Genomic DNA, 20,115 nt, shown 5'->3' with positions numbered 1-20,115 from the left:
ATGTTGAAATCATTCAGGTTTGATTTTGTTTTTTTGTACCTAATTTGAAGTCTTGTCCTCTTTGTGCCACTGTGAGCCAGTTCAGGCACAGCTGAAAGTGTTCTCTGTGAGTCACTCCCCCTTGACTCAAGTAGTCGGCAACAGGAGTGTTGCTTCGTGTGTTTATGGCATGCTTGTCAGAAACGTGTGCGCATGCTTGTGTACTTCAGGTACACCTTAGTATTTGTGTGAAGGGGCATATTATCAGCCCTGTTGATTGTCAGTAATGATAGCTCTCCTCAGATGTGCATTTTCTCCTCGTTTTGACTTTACAATCATGCATATTGGCTGAAAGTGGTCGGTTAGTACTTATGTCAGTTGAAACACAACTCTTGTTGCAACCTACAGATTAATAGAACTCAGTGGTTGTATATGTACTCTTGGATTTTGGCCAGTGATTGCTTAATAGAAACAGCAGTATGTTATGTCATGTTATCATTCTGTCCCTTTGTTAAAGCCATTTGAAGATTATTTTATTATGTAATGAGATTTTGCTACAGCCAAATGACTGGTAAGATTTTAATTTCATATGGCATAATAAAACATTATTGTCTGAGTAGATTTTTTCCATTCACTTCCTTGATAGTTGCTTACTTAAGTGTCTCTGATTAATATGTAATTAAATGCTTTATAAATACTGTATGGTATATTGTATTTTGATTCTGCCTATTGCACTAAAAGAAGTGTGAGAGGCTTTTATGTTTGCATCGGGGGAAGATTGTATACACAAATGCATTTGCCCTTTGTCGTAGCTCAAGGTGTCCAAACTCACATTTCCTGTTCGTCTGTGTTGTTGTTTAAGTAAAAACTGTTAAAAGGGTCTCAATAAGCTGACAACCAGGTCAACTCCTTCTGTTGCAGAAACTATGTCTTGCATTTGAACTTGTGTCTGAATGCTGGAACGAAAGCGTTCTGTTTTGCTATGATGGAATTCTGTCAGTTGGCTTACAGTGAGACTGTAGTGTGAGATAAGTGCAGGCAAAAGGGCGAAAGCTTTGGCGGCAGAATGAAACCGAAAGACGTAGAACACTGTTTATTTAATGAGTGTCCTGACAGTCTTGATGCAAATATTAATGTCGACCAAGTGCTTGTGCACAAGCTTTTATGAAAACCTTTGGCACAGTAGGGGGCAAGTAAAGACAAGGTGCCACCTCTCTTGTTGTGTTGACATGTGTAACTTTGACAAGAGAATGAATCAACCGTACTCCTAGTAAAATAAATAAATAAAAACACAGTCAGACTGAATTGTGGGAATTGGGTAAACTTTTACTTGATGACTGTTCCCAGCAGCAATGCTATTAGGGCGTGATTAAAGTAAGCATATCATTATCTAGGAAAGCAATGAATTGACATTGAAATATTGATTAAATAGTAGATTTTTATCTAATGTGCTTTTTTTATGTTATGTGTGACTGTGTGGTAAAAAGCCAATGATTTACATGGCTCAGGCGCCGTGAAGGACCACTGATGTGGTCGCATTCAGCCCTTGTTATACAAGTCCCCTTTTTGTGGCTGTTGTTACATAAGATTACTCTCCTTCTGCGTCCTATTCCATGTGCATCTGTAGGGAAGGAAACCTGTTGTCGGTGATAACACTACACGAGCATTTAAACAGTAGATGATCACCACCACCTGTGTTGGGCACTGAGAGCAAAATGACAGAGGCACAAAGAAAGCTCTGTTTGTGTTTTTGACTAGTCCAACCATGGAAGTGGGTAAGTATGAGAACATAAAGGTTGCAATTGGAGGCAACAAAACCTGTCTTGGGAAGTGGTGATAATGTTACTTTAGCCTTTACAGGCAGATCATCACCTTCCAACGACTATTTTCATTCAGTGGCCCTGTTTTTTTCAACTTTTATAGTCCTTGCTATACCATATACCTGCTGTGATTTACAACGTGTTAATGCATGTTCTTAAAGTCTCTGTTCTTTTAAGCTGTGCCTTGATTAGATGTCCCTGTGTTAGTCTTGTTGTTCTCGTGTCAAACTGCTAGAAAGGTTGATTTACGACTGTAAAGGGATATTTTCAGTGTATAGATGCAGTTCTCTGCCTGCTTGTATTTAACCCCAATTTAACCATTTCAACACAATGTTGCCACATTCTGCCTTGAGGTTTATTTTAAAGGTCAACCAATATGCCGATGCTGACCGTAGAAGTGTGGTAAAAACAGTTTAACAGTAACAAAATAGACTCCTACATTTGTTACACAGCATAAATATGGTCCTGTGTGTCTGCACTTTAATACTGTTATATATGTTTTTAAATAAAAATAATGTATGTATAATATATTTAGATGAACAAATTATGTTCTAGCAGCATTTATAAAGTCTCTGACAAAGTTTACAGCAGAAACCTCAGTATGTATTTATGGTCTTTAACTACCGTTTATGTACCGTGTATGTAGACAGAGGAACAGATAAGACATACATTAGCTGAAGACATTGTCCTGAAGTCCTACCGAGTGGTATACTCGCATTAGGGTACTAGAACTCGTTGTTATCCAACACCTTACAAGGATCATTCCATTATTGAGAAAATCACACTAGCATTACTATTTCAGGTATTCGTTCTCAAACAGATGATGTTTGTTGAAGATACTGTTATTTACTTATAATTACTGGAATCATGTGTTTCTAAGGGAAAACTGAAAAAGAACACAAGATTATCTTTCAGAACAAACATCACAACGACATGAAACATTGATGTCTTGTTCTTGGTTTAGATGCGTTAGCCGGCTGCAGAAATATCACAGCTGTGGCTGAATCTAATATCGTATTTTCTGCTATGCATGCTTCATATCCAGGTCAAAGCACACACCTGCACATAAATTAGAAACACTGCAATTTGTCTGACTGTGTCTAAGCAGCTTTGAGTGCACGTTTCATACCTTTTTTAAATCTCTGATTAAAGATTCAGCAATAAAATGTTCTTTGCTTCAATGCCAGGATCTCAGTCTCTCAGTATTGGAGAGTCCATCTTTCTGTTGTTGTAGCAGGCCACGATTTAGCACTGAAGCATGGCAGCTCTAGTTCTGTGTGAAGAGACGGAGCTGGACTGGCACTCCAAAGTACACTATTCTTCCTGCCCATTGAGCCCTGAGCGCCGCTCTTTTGCCTGCCAGCCTTGCTGTCTCCCAGCTGCACGGCTCTATATAAGTTGAGGATTTACACTGGCACCTTATTAAAAACCTAAGTAAATGTGCAACGTGAGGCAACACCTTAAGGGTAGATCCAGTGTTAATTCAAATGTGTACACACGTGTTTATAAGGAATCCGCTCAGAGCTAAGGTAGGGTAATTACAACAACCCAAAGGCAGATTGCATGAAACATTTCCCATGTTTGAAGTTGGATCCAGTTTGTTGCTGCAGCTGGTTAGGGGATGTTGTGGTAAATGGATGCAACTTGATGGCGATGTGTATTGTCTAATTATGGCTTTCATAATCACTTAATCTGTTGATTATTTTCTTGATTAATCTATTGATCCATACAATGTCAAAATTGTTTCCAAAATTTTCGAATTTTTTTTTTTACAAATGTTTTGTTTTGTCCACAAACCAAAATTATTCAGTTTATATTATGTCTTTGCAATATGGAGCAATACAACCACAAAATATTCACATGTGAGATGCTGCAAAATCAGAGTGCTTGTTCTCAAACGGATGAATCAATTATCAGAAGAGTTTGAAATGAAATGAATAATTGATTAATTAATCATTGTAGCTATACTTGTCATGTTTTAGTCCTGAGTGGCAAATGACGTCAACAAGTGCATCAGCAGCTTACGTCTTGGCACTAGCTTCTTTTTCTCAGCCTTGTATTCATAAGGGACTTGTTTCATCTTTGATTTATCTTGGTTTTGCACCCTGCGGCCACATTGATGCTATTTAGATGCAAAACAACATCTATGTTATACCACTATTGGCTGTCCATCAAACGCCCCTTTACGAAATTATACAGTTATTATTCTTTCTTTGGTTTCACTAGAAACTAAATATTGTTCACACGTTACACTTTCATTCTTTCCAGTAAAAGGTGGGCCTGCACTCAGCACTGACTGCAGGCCAATGGCCCGAGGCTCTGTCAGTGGTTAAAAGAAAACACTGCTTTTGTGTTTATGTGTCGGTAAATGACATTGAGGGAGGAGATTGACATGTCTTAAAGCTAGCGAGTTGCGTGTGTGGAAAAGAGGGTGTAGCAGAGTTAATTAATGTGACTGTTAGACAGCAGGGAAATGTTTCTGGTAAACAGAATTGAAGTATCAGCTGTGGAGAGATGACATGTAAAGATGTACATATGTATATTTCAGTATCTTGGGATACTATTAGCAAGGCGATATATTGCAAATTTTACACAAAATATTCTATTTGAAGAATAATTTGCATAGTAAAAATAGAAAAGTTGTGTAGTGGTCAGTTTTATTTGTCTAGTGAGAGGAGTGTCTGAAAACCACTGTCAAGAATATTTTTATGTTGATACAAATCTTATATTAATACAAAACATTAATCATTAATACAGTATCACGCCATGAAATATTGCAATATTTTAGTGCGTCAAAAGTTACTTCCACTCCATTACATGGTATGAATGTTGAGTCTTGAGAAATTTGAAAATATAGACAAAAGGGACAATGAAGAATACAGTAATTAGGGAAACCTGCTTGAGATTATGCGAGGAGGTACGGTACACTGGTACACAAGTGTACAACGACGCTTGGAGAAAACGTGGACATTCAAATGAGGCTAAACTGCTGAGAAATCTTGGCCACTGAATGAGATGTAAGGTAGTATGCTAGTGCTGTGAAGGTTAAGGAATTTCCACTGTAGTTATTGAGAGTGACTTAACAACATGACCCAGCAGCAGGTTTATTTTCTAGCTGCCTCTGTCCTTTAATGTCTCCTCCTTTAGTGTGACATTGCGTAAGGTGTTTGTCACTTTCACTGTTGTTTGACTTGAGACTGAGAGGGAGTAACCCTCGCTTCTGAGCTAACTGCAAGGTTAGGAAGGCAGTGAGTTAGCGACACCGTCACTAGCAGAGGGTGAGGGCTATTATGAATTAAACAAAATGAGTGCATTCCAGTGGACTGATAGCCATAGTAGTTGAAAACGGCTAAATTTGTATAGCTGTAGAGAGTTGTATTGGACATTGAATCATTGAAACAGGAAGTGACAATACGTTGAAGCAGCACGTAGGGCTGTAAAGTCAAAGTCGACTGGTCGACTAATTGGTCTATTTGTGTCTCATCCGCGAAGCAGCGCTGCGCTGTTCAGTCTCGCTCTGTATTCCTCAACAGTTATTGTGCTGATATTACTAGTTATTTTCGGATATCACAGGCTTTGGTATTGCGCAGATGAACGTAATGCAAAACGCTGTCAGAGCCGTCAGACTCTGTTGAACTCCAACCAAAGGTACTTTGCGGGAGCGGGTCTTTTCAAAATAAAAGAGCCGACTCACAAAGTACCCCGCCGACGATTAGTCGATTTTTGGTCGAAATTTCAGGGCTTTAGTCGAGTTTCTTTGGTTGATTACAGCCCTAGCACGTCAGCTCCTCAATCACTACTGCTTATGTTTCTATCATGGTAAAGTACGGTATGGCTTGGAATGGTAAAGACCTGGGTCAGGCTTCCATATCGACTGAGAACAGTACCTTTTTACGTGAGATGCACAGCGTGACGTCGTACAGGTGCAGAGATTTCAAACAACGAAGGACATCCAGCAGCTAGCTTTTTTCTGGCTTGTTTTGTGGCTGTCTCCACATGACATCAAGCTTTGTATGAGAATAGACTGCGAGTGTGGAAGACACACCGGACGTAGGGGAGTGATGCTTTTCTGTCGCCCAATCAGCTGAGTCTTGCGAGTGGAGCCCAACTAGCTCCACCCATATCATACCATTACTCTGGTACCCCACGGGAAGGATACCGGAAAATTAAATGGTTGGGGCCGGTTATTTTGGAAACGCAAAAAAATACGTACTGAACCGAACCGTTTCACTTTGGTGGAAACACGGCTTTAAAGGGCTACAGCATTTGTTTATGCACTAGTGTAGTTGCCATTGTTTCTGATGGAACCATTCTGAATATGAGGAGACATTTTGTGCAGTTAAGGGTGTGGCTGTCATCCTCTGCGATGGCCTTGTTCGTACTGCAGTGTTTAATTTTGTGGTTATCGCGAAAGCTTTTTCTGATGCAGACCCTTGTTTAGTAATAAAGGAACTGTGGGCATAATAGTATAGATAGCGTAAAAGTATAGGGAAATGTGGACCAGAAAGTATGACCTGATCCTAAGTGCTTCAGCCATCCATCACTTGGACTTGAGAAGATAACACAACAGTATAATAAAGATTAAAAAATAAGCATTAGAGTCTCACAGACGTTGCTCTTGGACAAAGACTAGAACTTGAAGAGGCAGTGGCTATTCATATTTTAGGTAATCTAGATCAATGCAGCGGTCTTTGTATTGATGATTTTGTATCGTATATTTTATAGCCAATGTGTATTGTTTAATTGTTATACCAGTTAGACGCTGGGTGGTCACTGTGTTCTGTTGAGAATCGTTCACTTCATTAAAACTAGGAGTTGCTTTCCTTTTTCCTGTCCTACTAGAGAAAGAGATGATTTTTTTCCTCTTTGGTTTCTTGTCCTCCCCTCCCCCTTTCTTGCTCGCTGCTCTTTAGTGTTTACCTAGCCTGTGACGGAGGAACCCTCAAGCTCGTTTTGTTTTGTGTGTGTGGGTCCATTTCTGTCCTTTTCTTGTCCATGCCTTGGTCTTGTATGCAGCAAGTGTTGGTGGGTGGGGGCAACACAGAAAGAGGCCCTGTTCATGACTGACGACACACCACCACCACTGAAGAACATTATGTACTAAAGCAAATGAGGGCTTCTTTTTTTTTTTTTTCATGTGGAGAGACATACCAACCATCCTCAATATTATTAACATCACATTTACTTTACAATAGGTGCCTGTGTTGTACCAGATCACAATATGTTCTAAAATAACCAAATTTGTAATGGATATTATGAGCCAATATGGGTTCAGTTTTGCAAAATATAATACTACACTGTATGAGAATAATGTTTTTTTTTACTTTGTTGAACTAGTCCTGATCTTGCTCATCACGAGGCCTTTGTTTTCACAGGAGTACGTAAAGGAAATGTAAATGTTTAACCATGCTGCAGCACACTAGTACACCATGTACTGAGGGGAAGATTACAGGAGGTTTTTTTTTTTCATGCCTCGCTGTGCTTGCTGATGCATACATTCTGACCAAGAGTGCACATGCATTGTTGTGTCCACACCCGCGTCAACACTGGAATAATAGCTTCTCTTATCAAATTTCATTATATCACATGGCTGCGTTCTGCAGTCCTTTTGTCCTGAGCTAATGTTCCTAAGTCACATTCCCAAAACTCTTTGATCCCCCTCTGTCTAACACTGCTGCGATTCACCACACAGCCACAGCTTTACTGTTGCCACCGTCTCTGTGTCTTAGAACTTGGCTTGCAATGAGAGAGGAGGTGTGTCGTCAATTTCAATGTCATGCCTTGATGCATGAGGCTTTCGGTATAGTTTGCCCTTTTGACACCGATGTTATTATCATATGTTAATTATACCTGATTATAGTGCTCTTGCAGTTCAAATAGATTTAATTGATCAGATGATACATTTTGCTTTGTCATTTTTTAAAAATATTCTTTACAATTTACAGGCATGTTCTTAAAATATGGTCAAATTAATTTTGGTCAATTAGTGGTGTAGTCTAGTACCCCTTCTTTATGCATCAACTTTACATGCTTTAAAGAGTGTGTAGGGCAAATTAAACATTAAACGAATCTGCTGGACGTGCCCAATGTATAGTTGGTCATCTGTAACTGGACATTTGTAATTTGGTGGGACAAATTCTGTGAAATTTGGGTCTGTATGAGGAGCTCTGTATCAAGAGTCATGCTAGATGAGTGCGATCTTACAGGAGCAGCAGTCTTTCTTCCTCACCCTGACTTGGCCTACTTGGTGCCACAGGCTAGTTTCCAAATAGAGGTGTGTCTGTTCATTCACACAACATCCTAGAGAAAGGCTCCTGTGTGTACATTTTGAAGCATTTCTGTGCGTCATAGTGCCAGTGTACACACAGTTGCATGAAAAAGACAAACAAGCTGTACCAATAATTTTAAATAGTGTGGTTTGTAATATCCTATGTCTTGTCATTGTGAAAAAAGTGTTTTTATGAGATGGTAATTATCAAGCTTTAATGAGAAACGAGGATTTGTCATGCAGCCAGGAAACTACTTAGCATGTGTTAGCACCGTGTTTTATTCCACAAATTGTGACATACGTGTGAACTTGGCACTTTGCCGATCCACTGTTTGAACATGTTTTTATCAATGAAAGTTGATTTAGTCAAAGACAGGTTTTGGTTTGTTATTTGAAGCTTGTATTCTGGGTCAAATTTCTTTTATCTCCTATGATTGTTTATATTTCCATAACTCCTTGGTTGTGCAGTAAACTTTGTCTATTTATTTTCCACCTGCTTGCCCGTCCCTAGTAGTTAAAATAGCTCAGCATCTTTCCTAAATTGTAGAGGCGTGAAAGAGATATTTAAAAAAGATGCTCAGACCTTCTTTCTCTAGCACTTCTTTCTCTCACGAGTTGAGATTCAGATTCTGATGCTTGGTACAGGCCTGGGTCTTAATGTGTTTGTATGGCGGTAGTGTGTGTCATTATCCCTCCAATACAGCAAGTCAGCACACAACATAAGCACTAGGGGAAATGAGTCTGTCACTCCAGCCCCATCAACCACTTATAGGCCTTACGCCTATTCAATAAGAGGAGGAGCAACAAATAAACAATCCCTCTACTTAGCGCAACATGCTTTGAACCCAGGCCAGCAGAATTATTCATCATTTTGATTTACCAATGCATCTTGGACACATCTTGTTTGTACAGTTTGTTTTGTTGGAGTAGAGAATTGCCCTTTGCCAAAAAATGTGTCTCAAGCAGCAACGTAATTTAAAAACTGCAATGTATGTTTGGCTGGAGTGCAAACACATTTGTCCTCCCTCGTGCGTTGTTTTGAGGACACACATGCAGGTTGTGAATGTAAGGGGTATGAATATTTGTTGGACAATTCTCAGGGACAGTATCTGATCAGTTCAAAACAAAAAAGTGACTGACTTCAGTGACTGACTTGAGAGAAGTGGTCAGTGAAGCATTTTTCTTGGACAGTTTCCTCTTTTTTCATTTGACAGTATATATTCCAACTGTTTTAATTCCAGACACATGTCGATGCCTTTGCCAAAGAAAACCTCATGAGGCCCCAAGCTGACTCTGTGGGTTTACATAGGAGGAAGAATGTATCACTTGCACAGAGCCAAAGTTTTCCAGTATAGGATAGAGAGGTGAAAGTCACAGTTATCTTGTTCAAGGTTCTTCTGGTGCCAGTTTGGATGGCAATTGTAAAGTTGGTGACATGGTTACAAATAGGGACTGGTTGTTGGCAAGTCAGCTTTTCACCAGTTCAACCATAAAGTCCTGTCTACCATGAGGATGCACCAGTGGGAGGATTATGGAGGATCAGCAGGCTTTGCTGCTCAATGTTATTGCTTGGAGGAAAATTAGAACACACATGCAAACTTCCACACATAAATACTCTGTCCTCTTTTTAGGCTCTGCCCACTCCTCGCCTCGCCTCCTCCCCCTTTCCTTCAAACAGTGACGAAGTGTTTTTCTCTGCCTGGCAGATGTGTTGACCTACTTTTACTGGTGATTCCTGGCACATCTCCCTTGCCTAACAATCTACCTCTGCCCATGTGGATCATGTTTTCTCCCCCCCCATTGACTGTTATTCTTTTATCGGCTAAATGTAAAGCAGAACGTCAACTCTGTGGATTTCTTTTTAGAGATGTGGCTCGGCATGTTTACAGTGCAACAGTGTCACGCTAATTCATGCTAATTATGTATGAGCGGGCAGAATGATTGTAGGTGCATTTTTGTGGTAGATATATAAGGTGTGGGACATCAGAATTAAAATAAATAAATAAATAAGTGAAATCTTTGGGAGACCAGGCATACATTCTGCACGAGATGAGATAAGATAAGAGCTCTGTTTGCATGCCACAAAGCAGGTGATGATATCCGACTCATTGCTGGCAGATGCATTTTTGTCTCTGCAGTTTTAGGTTAATCCAGTCATTTGGTTCAGTGGAGTACAGTTGATTTGATAGTTATATCCATGTCCCCTGGGCCTGAATGGTTCTAAAGGCAACAGGAAATATCAGGGGATTTGGCTGCTTGGAACCAGCACAGACCGTGCATCAGGAGATGTAGCTGGTAATGTCTGTCTTCATCTGTTCAAAGCCGGTAATGCCTGTTCAGCACATACAAGGGAATGTAAACGACAGAACGGCTGGTGCTTGTGAAGTGGGGCAGTGAACGTGCTTAGAGGGAGAATGAAGAACACCGTATTTACTAGTTGCTCATTAAACTTTCCCCAAGCTTCTCATTAGATTGGCATTGACCCTCTGATGTACATGTCACACTTGCATGTAAACATACTCGTAAAGTGTTCTCTGCATTTGTGGTGCCTAAATTTCTCTCCATCTATTGCATAACTATTTAAATTGAAATGTAGGTCATGGTATACCCCTGAAGCTCTTCTCAAAGAAGCCTTTTCTCTCAGGTCTTTTTTTCTTTTTGTTTCATTCATGAAGATGATGCAGAGCGGGGGTGGGAGTGGATCATTCGCCCTTGTTTCACAGTTAGGACTTAAGTTCACTTGTAGCTCAGTAAAAGTACATGTTCTTTGCAGTCTTGGTTCGTTCCACCATGTAAGTTTAATCTCTGCTTTTGAATATTTACTGTTTCCATAGCCATCTGTGACTCGGCTGTTTTCCGTTTAAACATTGCCCCAGGTTCATTACAGAAAATACTAACATTTGTATTGGTTGTGACAAACGTTTATGCAGGAGTCTTTACTCTGTGACGTCTTTACAAAGTAAACCTACACTGTGTGTGACCTGTTTTTCACTGCTGTCTGTTTACTTAAGTGTCTTATCAGCGATTGACAGCTTTTTAAATCGGGGGGTGTAACAAACCTTTACATACGTGGCTCAGACCTTGACCTTTGAACCACTGTATAGTTGTTGTTTTTTTTGAGTAGGTGGGGGTGGCTTGAAAGACCTGGGGGTCTGACGACAACATCTTGATGTAATAACAGGCAAGAAAGGCCAATCGGGATTGGATCCAAATTGTCGCATGACAGATATTTACAGAATTTACAATGTGCCTTGTTCATTTGATTTGTGTTTAAATGTTTGGAATAATGGGAATTCGCAGCAGTCATACTGTATCATAATTATATTTTTTAGGAGTTTTCACTGCACCTTTTATATGATGATGTAAGATCTAAAAGACCATGATACAAAATGCAATGTAGCAAAAAATTCAAATCATACCAGACCATGTGAAACCTTGGAATAATGCGTGTGTTCCAAGGTCTTTAATGGCTTTGTGGTATTCTGCTCAAACCTGCAGTACTTATCATTCTGATGGCTTTGAATAAATGGATCATGAAAATATTCAACAGAAATTCAAGGACAACACAGATGGTGCTTTTCTTACAGCTGATTTACATTGACCATAAATGTAAATGGTCTATATATACAATAATTATGACCCTAAAGTTTAGTTTTCATCATCTGCTACATACATGTTATATAACATTGAGTCATTAGTATTAAAGACTATATTATGCCCTCAGATGTGTGAAAAGTGCTTTGCATTATTTCATTTGCATTATGGGCAGTTCAATTTGACTGAATATGTCATTTCGCTGTGGTTGACGTCGGCTCTGACAGTCTGCACTTCATTTATTATTCTTATCATTATATTTTTTCACTTAGTGTGCATATGTTGTTTATCATTTGGTCAGTTGTAGGTAATAGAAAAAACGTTCTCTGCAGGGATTGCATGTTGTTCTTTTAATTTCCTGGCATTCCATTTCTACAGCTGACTGTTACATAACGGAACATCTTCAGTGAAGTATGTGCATCCATGCATGTTTGAGTGGTGGGGATACATGAGACATTGGAAGTGCAACACGACATAGCTTCAAGCCGTGAATCTAAGTTTAGCCTGGAGCCTATATAAGCCCATGGTTCAATTTTACTCCTTCATATCTATACCCTCCTACGCTCTTGGGTTTCACTCACTGGCATTGTGGCCTTTAGATGCCTTTACAGTGTACAGTATGTATACTCTGAGGGTCATATAGGAACATGCGCACATTACATTATCGGTAATGATTCAAAACAATGTTTAATGTCTTTATGTTGGCCAATAAATTCTGCACCCTATGTTCAACAATCAGACAAATGATGAATCCACCATAAACGGCATAAAACGCATGAAAAGCAAATCATTTGAATTTCAATTCCTGAAAGAAATATCCACAACCGGACTTTTTACGAGGTTCAGTTCTCACCTCTTAAAAGTACTTAGAAATGACGCAGATTCTATTTCTCAGTCTAGTACTTCTATCTAGACTTTCTTCTTCTTCCTATCTGTTGGAGTCTTGAATACAGTTGAATAACAAAGTGGTATTGATTGGGTATCAAACTATCTCTAAATCACCTAATATCTACATGTCATGGGAGAGCACTTCACAGTTCCCCATGTGTGCATATGCCCATAATTCCCTTCATATTAAAATGAGCGTCCGTGTCAGTCTAGCGTTCCACACTTGCATACTCATTCGCACATTTCATAGCGGTGGTGGCCATCTCTCACCACTTGTGTTTTTTGAGCACTGACTTGTAAATATATGGGCACAGTTGGACTTTTCGCACATCACTTTAAGCAAGCTTTCCTGGTTGCTGTCGTCTCTGTGGTCTTTTGACCAAACAAGAGTGTGTTGCTAACTGGCAGGGAAAGTGTTGTGCTACAGGAATCATGCACAGTCGGGGTGGACTCCAACAGGAGGTGTGTACGTGGAAAGTGTGACCAGGCACTTAATCTCATCAGCATCAGTGAGCCAGTAAGCACGCAGCGTGTTGTTTGACCAAGATCTCACAGTCATGAATGGGCTGTGTCGAGACCTGCAGGAAGTTACAACCAGAAACTTATTTCCTAACAAAGAAGAGGATTGATACGTGCCTGTGTAGCTGGTGCTTGTTCAATGAAAATATAGAATGCGCAGAATAAATGTATGACTCGGTCAGCTTAAATTTCAACTTTATTTTAATGAATATCCAGTCCTATTCATAATGTTCAATTACTGCCCTCCTTAACCTTTGTATTCAGCAAATTGTCAAAACTCAGCTGCAGTTGTTATGATACATTTGGTAAATGACACATGAGTTGACCTGAGGTAAAGTTGTATCAATATATTTAGATGAACTCGTTATAGTTAAGTGAGTTGTCATTAGCTCATAAATCTGATGGGACACACCGTACAACAACACAGCAACTTAAAGATCCTCCGACTTGGCACGGTGTTCTTGTCGTCTTTCAATCATCTCAAATGTTGTTTAGCAGAATCCTGATGGACAGTCCTTCTGAATGACAGGGCACCGACGAGCACAGATGGTTGTTTCTGTGTGTGTGCGCGGTCTGAGTCTGCAGTGTGCTCTTCTCCCTCCTTTTTGACAGTCAGGCTGACAGGGTGCTAATGCATCTCTCCATGTGTCCCACTCTCTCCTGTCATTGATATTCAACCGCTCAGGGGGAAACGGCTCACATTTCAGAGTCACATGGTGTTTGTTTCTGAGCTGTGTCTTTGTGTCTTTTCACATTACTGTCACTGATGCAACGTGTTGTCACAGTCTTGATTTAGCTTTGCATTTAGTATTTACATAAGCTATATAGGCCTTTACCATTTTGGGGCTTGTGCTTCTCTGTATTAGAGCCTGCATAATAGCTATTACTTGGGTCTTTGATGTACACACAGCTTAAGTAATGGCTCTAACTGCTGACTGACTTGTTATAAACGGAGATGGATGTAGCCAGTGGGTAAGTCACGATGTCCCATGAATTATCTATGGTGGCTTACTTAATTGTCTCCCACCACAGACTCATAATAACTCAAAAGGTCTTGACTTTTTGTGTTTTGTGTCTTTTTTTTTGCTTCACAGTCGTCCGTTGTGTGTCAAAATCACAACAGCCAAAAACTGAGAAATCTCACCAAATTGCCCACCTGGTGTATCAAAGTATTTTTACCTTTCTCCACAAGCAGGGGAAACACTAGCATCTGCGTCATTGCAGACAGAACATGTTTAGACAAACCTTGGTCTATATCCATACTTAATTAACCTAATTTCTACTATGCTGCTAGGAAAACCAGCTGAAACCCAGCTGTCTCTCTCTTATTTCTTATCATTATTTTGCCCTGTCTGCTTTACATTACCTCAGGTGGTTGTTTCCCACCTCTGCAGAGCTGGTACATTCTTGCATGCATTTTCTTTCCCCAAGGAAAGTTCACTCTTTATGAACATGCATACCAAAGCAGCAGCGCTTCTCATATTTTATGCTTCAGGCTGCTGTTTTTTTTTTCAGTGCACTAATGTTCTGTACATTACGGAGGAGACACGGTGCTTTAGAATATATCTCTATAGCCAGGAAACCTGGCACTGACGATGCAAAATGTTGAGGATGGAAACAAAATAAATGTTGACCTTCTTAACTGAAGGGACCTTTACCCAGAGCTTAGGCAGGAAGGAACACAAGAAGGATGTTTGTGTCGGCTGTTTTAGGGCTGTAAAAATAAGATTATTTTTTGTAATTGATTAATCCTGTTTTTATTTTTCTCAATTAAGTTTCTCAATTAATTACAATGAGTAAAGAAACCAGTAAATATTCACATTTAAGAAGCTGTATCTGAATAGATATCAATGAATTAATTATTTAATGAATTGACCATTGCAGCCCTACACTGCTTTCACATCCTTCTTGACATACAATTAACAGCTTTCTTTCCTCCACTACACTCACAGGGCTTTTTTATTATTATTATTATTATTATTATTATTTATGAAATAAATAAGATATTACATATAAGGGATTTGAAAAAGGGATTTTTATATTTTTGATGTGACTACTTGGCATTTGTAGCCTACCAATATTATTTTCATGTCCCTTGTTTATAACATTGTTTTCTCTTTTTGTGTTGCAGGTACCCTAGTCAAAATGTGTTTTGTACGGAGCAGAGCTTTTCTGACCCAGGCCAGTCGGCCGGGGACAACAGCCCTGACGCCCCCAAACAGGAGCAGGAGCAGGACTCCAGGCAACACAAGGTTTGTGATGAACACCAGTTGTTTGAAAGTGTTGATCAAATAACGGTTCAGTTTCTTAATATCCAACCGCTGTAGCTATTTTCAGACATCCAAAGCCACAGCAGAAACAAACAAAGTACAGTGTTTAGTGTGGCTAAGATTGCTGGTTCATCTTTTTGGCTGGCTGTGCAGCACTGTAGGTATTATTAGACTTGACGGCTCTCAGTGAAATGTATGACTGAGCAGAACATCAGGAGGTTAGAGTGGCTGGAGATAAGCCGTACACTGTGGTGACCCACTAACCCAGGAGAGAGTAGGAGGATCCATTGGTGTCAATGATTAGGGAAGCTCTTGATTATTGAGGCCAAGTTGTGTGGTGGGAGGGTGAGGGTGTTACGCAAGACTTTGTAACTTCCACTGAAGACGAGAGCTTTTGAAGAAATGTCTTTTGCTTGACCTTTATCTCCTTTACCAATAAAGTTAATGTATAGTTGGAACTGGGTAGAGCATGCACTTTAAGCCCTTTTCCACTGACACGCTGCCATTACCTAATCTAGAACGTAAAAACAAGGACGATAAAGAACATAATGTAAACATGAAAAGAACATGTTACACAATCCCCTGTCCGTTTGCTTTCACCTCATGTCTTGTGCTTTCGTTGCCTATAGCTTGTCCCTGCTCTCGTTGCTCATTACTCGTGAGCCCATACATTTGTCACTGCACAGAATTTGGCCTCCACTGTATATAGTCTACGAATCCTGACTGAGTCTCTTAGATTTTGACTTTTTTAGCACCAATTAACCGCCAGAGAGCAAATGTACTTCTGTGGTTTTTCATGTTATTTCCAAAAACTGCCAACCAGTGGTAATTCTAATACATTTTAAATATGTCAAGAGGATATCACTTCTTCCATTCATAGGAGAGTAGTTTGCTTGCAGTGAGCCAGTGCTGGCTCTTAGCAGGGTCCCCCAGTGCTCATGAATATGAATTCTGTGAATATTTGTGTGAATATTTATGAGTGCAGTAGGACCAAAATGAACAATAATTTAGGGAAATGAGTGAGTGTTGTTTTTAGGATGCAAGCTTGAGGAAACAAGAAGGAGAGTCATTGTTTGTGGTCCACCAACAAACGGCATGACGGGGCAGTTCAACAGGCCTGGCAGTCTGTCACTGGCTTTTACAAGAAGGTCTTTGTCTGGCAACAGAAGGCTTTTTCAACTCCTTAGGCACAGTGACCTTTTGCGTTTTTAGAGCTTGTAGACGCAAAAAAATTAAATTATGCAGTCAATTTATATTGACAATTTGAATTTTTGTGCTTTGATGTCAGGAAGTGATTCTTTTATAGACTGTGAGGGTCTTTATGTGTATAATCTTTTGTTTTTCTCTCTGTAGGTGGTGGAAGAATGGACAATACACACATCATATGATATGGGACTAGAGACAGAGAGAGCAGCGCTGGAGAAACAGGGAACACAAATAAACAAACACCAACAACAGGTAACATATATTATATACCATTATATACATTTTTAAAATGGTGTGATTCACAGTTGACACACACTGATACAGGATGCCAGTTGTTTCACCTTGTTGATATATTGACTGATGTTGTTTTATGTGTGAATGTTTTTGTGTTTTCTTTCTCCAGAATGTGAATCCTCAGGAAGCTGAGGTGGAGGACTCAAAGCCAGGGCTAGCACCTGACACCGCACCTGTTGTCCCTGAGCCAGAACCCCACCCAGACCCCCAGACAGATTTGGATCTGCAAGCTGACCCCCAAGACCACGACCAAGAACCTCCTTTGACCTCCACTCAAGAACCACTTCCAGCACAGGGCCAGGTGTCCACAGATGCTCTCGACCAAGCAGAAAACAACAGTGAAGCTCCTGCTGCAAACCCCAGTCTGGCCTCCAACCCAATCACATCCCCAGATGAAGCTATAAACACACCTACCTCAGAGAGTGCCAGCCCAGCCAACACAGGGTAAGCCCTCACTCATGTCCTCATCACAGGGACCTGGTCTCTGCGGGCATTAGAAGTTGGCTATAACCACAAATCATTTGTTTTATGGTTAAAGCCAAATTCAGATAACCATTTTTTTTTTGGTCATACATTTCACTTTTGTTTTAATATTTTTGTTCAGAAATATTTGTTCTTTTCAGTTTACCCCCCATTTTATTTCAGTTACTTTGTTTTATAACATAATTCCTGTAAATGCGTGGTTACAAACTGAAAGTAAAGCGGAAGGAGAGTTTTGATGTCCCAGATATTTCAGTCTCTTCTCATGGAACTGGTGGCCAAGTGCTGTGACGTTACATGGAACCATTTTTTGGACTTTTTAATGGAAGTTGATGGACCACCTACATGGACATGGAACATGGACCAAGATCACATAAGACGTTGTCCCATTTCATGGAAACATCTGTTCTCAACTTCCCCCTCGAAAGGACATCAGGTCATTTTTAAGATGTGCACTTCAACTGCCCTGCAGTGCGAGACGTCTTCATCCCATTTTTCCATCCGTTCCTCTCTTTCTCTCCCTCTCTGCTCTGTGTTTTTATCTCGTCCTCTTGTTCCCTTCTTTCCTTTCCCCCCACCCTCCCTAACTTCACCTGTGTAAGGAGGTGTGGTAAACACCGTTTCATTTCTTTCCCTCAGTGCGGTGCGGGTTGCCAGTGCAGGAGATGAACACCCAGTAGACAACTTTGTCTCTGCTGAGCACTTTCATTCACAAAGCGGGGTTATTCCCCCCGAACTGGCAACCTGTGAAAACTCCCCTTTTGGCAGCTCTCTCCTCAGGTGAGTATCTAAAGCCCGGAAGTCAAACAAAGCACAGAGACAGGTAATCAAGGTACAAGCTACACCTCTCTGCTGTGCGCCACCGTCGACCGCTGGCCTTGCTCGCCACTTAATTCTGCTTTTTTTTGTTTTGTTTTTCATTAATTTTTTCATCATTTTGCCTGCTCAACAACCAAAAGGACTGTGAATGTTGTCAAATAAGTTCTTTTTTTCTATGGCATCATCCAAAATTGCAATAAACTTATTCATGTTTCCCCTCCCTCTCTCTCCACTCTCCATCTCTTCCTCCCCCTCCACCTCATTAACCCTATACCTTACCTGTAGTGGAAATGAGGCTGTCCTAGAAGTGCAGCGGTCAGATCAGAGCCTCACAGAAGCCAGAGGTCCAGAAGCAGAGGTCCAGTCTACACCAGGCCATGTGGATCCGGAACAACAACAACAACAGCAGCGTCAGGAGCTGGAGGATGGGCTGCCAGATTTGGCCCAGGAGGGCAGCAACATCTCCCAGCACCACCATAAAGAGCAGCAGGTCAGCAGCTGGCAGACAATTGTGATGATATATCTATTGACTGGATCATGCAGTGCTGCAGTTGTCAGTGGTGGAAAATGTGACTGATGGACACAGGTAGACGCTGTGTTCATCATTTTACTTAACATGGCACAGTTAACGTATGTAGTTCAGGTGATGGTGATGGTTTTTATGACCATGATCACACATGAATAACATATCCAGCTGCTCTAGAAAAGCTTTTGAATGTTCCAAGTGCCAACCTCGGTCACCCTGCTGTCAGTTGCTTACAGATTTTAAATAGACGTATAAATATATGCTGTCTTTACTTGTCTTTACTTAGCTTTACTTCCACTGTCCACTTTGCAGTTATACATTATTTTGCTGTTTTCGAGGATTAATTTAGAGAATAATCTGGTTGGCTATTACCCTTGTCAGACTGAGATGTTTATGTAACATTCCAAAAGGGCTTTTAAGGAATCCATTAAAATATTATTTACAGCTCGGTGCTCCTCAGTGCGTCAGTGGCCCAGGGGCAAGCTGACTCCCATGAACTGTGCCTCTGTGGTCATATTATGTAGCATTGGATTCACATAGAGTCTCATGATTGTCAAGATCCCAATAATCTGATTCAGTACATAATAATCAATGAGCTACAGGTGATTATTTAGTTTACAAATTTGGATTTCTTTCTGGCTAGAAACAGTTTTTTTGTGACTAACAGATATAGCTATGAGGCTCATAATCTTATTTGATTATGTATATGTATAGGACTAAAGTTAATATATTAATAAGAGAAGTACTCATTAGGGCTGAACAATTAAATGTGTTTGTGACACAATGCAATTAGCTAATTGCAAATGATATAGGAATCATCTTCCATTAGATTAGATTAAGAACCCTTTAAGTCCCGCAAGGGGAAATTCAATTTTGCAGTGAGTTAGTGAACACACACAGCACACAGTGAGGTGGAGAACATGCTAACCCAGCGCAGTGAGCTGCCATGCCAGTGAGCGGCACTCGGGGAGCAGTGAGGGGGTTAAGTGCCTTGCTCAACAGCACTCTCGAGCTCGAAGCCCTAACCACTAGGCCACAGCTGCCCCAATATAAAGATGGGAATGGTTGATTTCACAGTCGTTGTCCATCTGTGTGATTGACACCTGTCTGTGTGTCTCAGGAAGGGGATGCCAGTGTTGGAAAAGAGACGGATCCCTCAGTGCCCAGCAAAGAAGACATCCCCACCTTTGACGAGTGGAAGAAACAAGTCATGGAGGTTGAGAAGGAGAAAAGTGAGCATTACGATTCTTGTGCATTTGTAGAAAGAGAAAGTTTTGGATAACCTAAATAATTTTTCTTGACGATATTAATCTCACTGGTTGATAGAGACCCAGGCACAGATTACCATCATTTTGTCTGAAGACAATGGCAGCCTTTACAGTCTACATCCCATCTCATCTCCTTTTGTAATTCATATAGCTTGGTCTTTGAGCATTGTCTACCTCTGCTTAT

General features: G+C 40.4%; 1 protein-coding gene across 1 annotated transcript in view; it reads left to right on the top strand.

The window, feature by feature from the left end:
- Positions 1-20,115, top strand: part of suco (SUN domain containing ossification factor) — a gene marked incomplete at both ends in the record, with an annotated part of 33,498 nt that overhangs the window by 2,218 nt on the left and 11,165 nt on the right. The window contains 6 exons of the mRNA XM_083887975.1: positions 15,200-15,320; positions 16,692-16,796; positions 16,948-17,282; positions 17,958-18,098; positions 18,423-18,627; positions 19,784-19,895. Coding sequence (XP_083744101.1) covers positions 15,200-15,320; positions 16,692-16,796; positions 16,948-17,282; positions 17,958-18,098; positions 18,423-18,627; positions 19,784-19,895 — 1,019 coding nt within the window. The remainder of the gene's footprint in view (positions 1-15,199; positions 15,321-16,691; positions 16,797-16,947; positions 17,283-17,957; positions 18,099-18,422; positions 18,628-19,783; positions 19,896-20,115) is intronic.

This window comes from Microchirus variegatus (genome assembly GCF_963457635.1).
Source record: "Microchirus variegatus genome assembly, chromosome: 4".
NCBI classification, from domain to species: domain Eukaryota; kingdom Metazoa; phylum Chordata; class Actinopteri; order Pleuronectiformes; family Soleidae; genus Microchirus; species Microchirus variegatus.
Note: the sequence above shows the minus strand (reverse complement) of the source record. Positions and strands in the feature narration are given on the sequence as shown.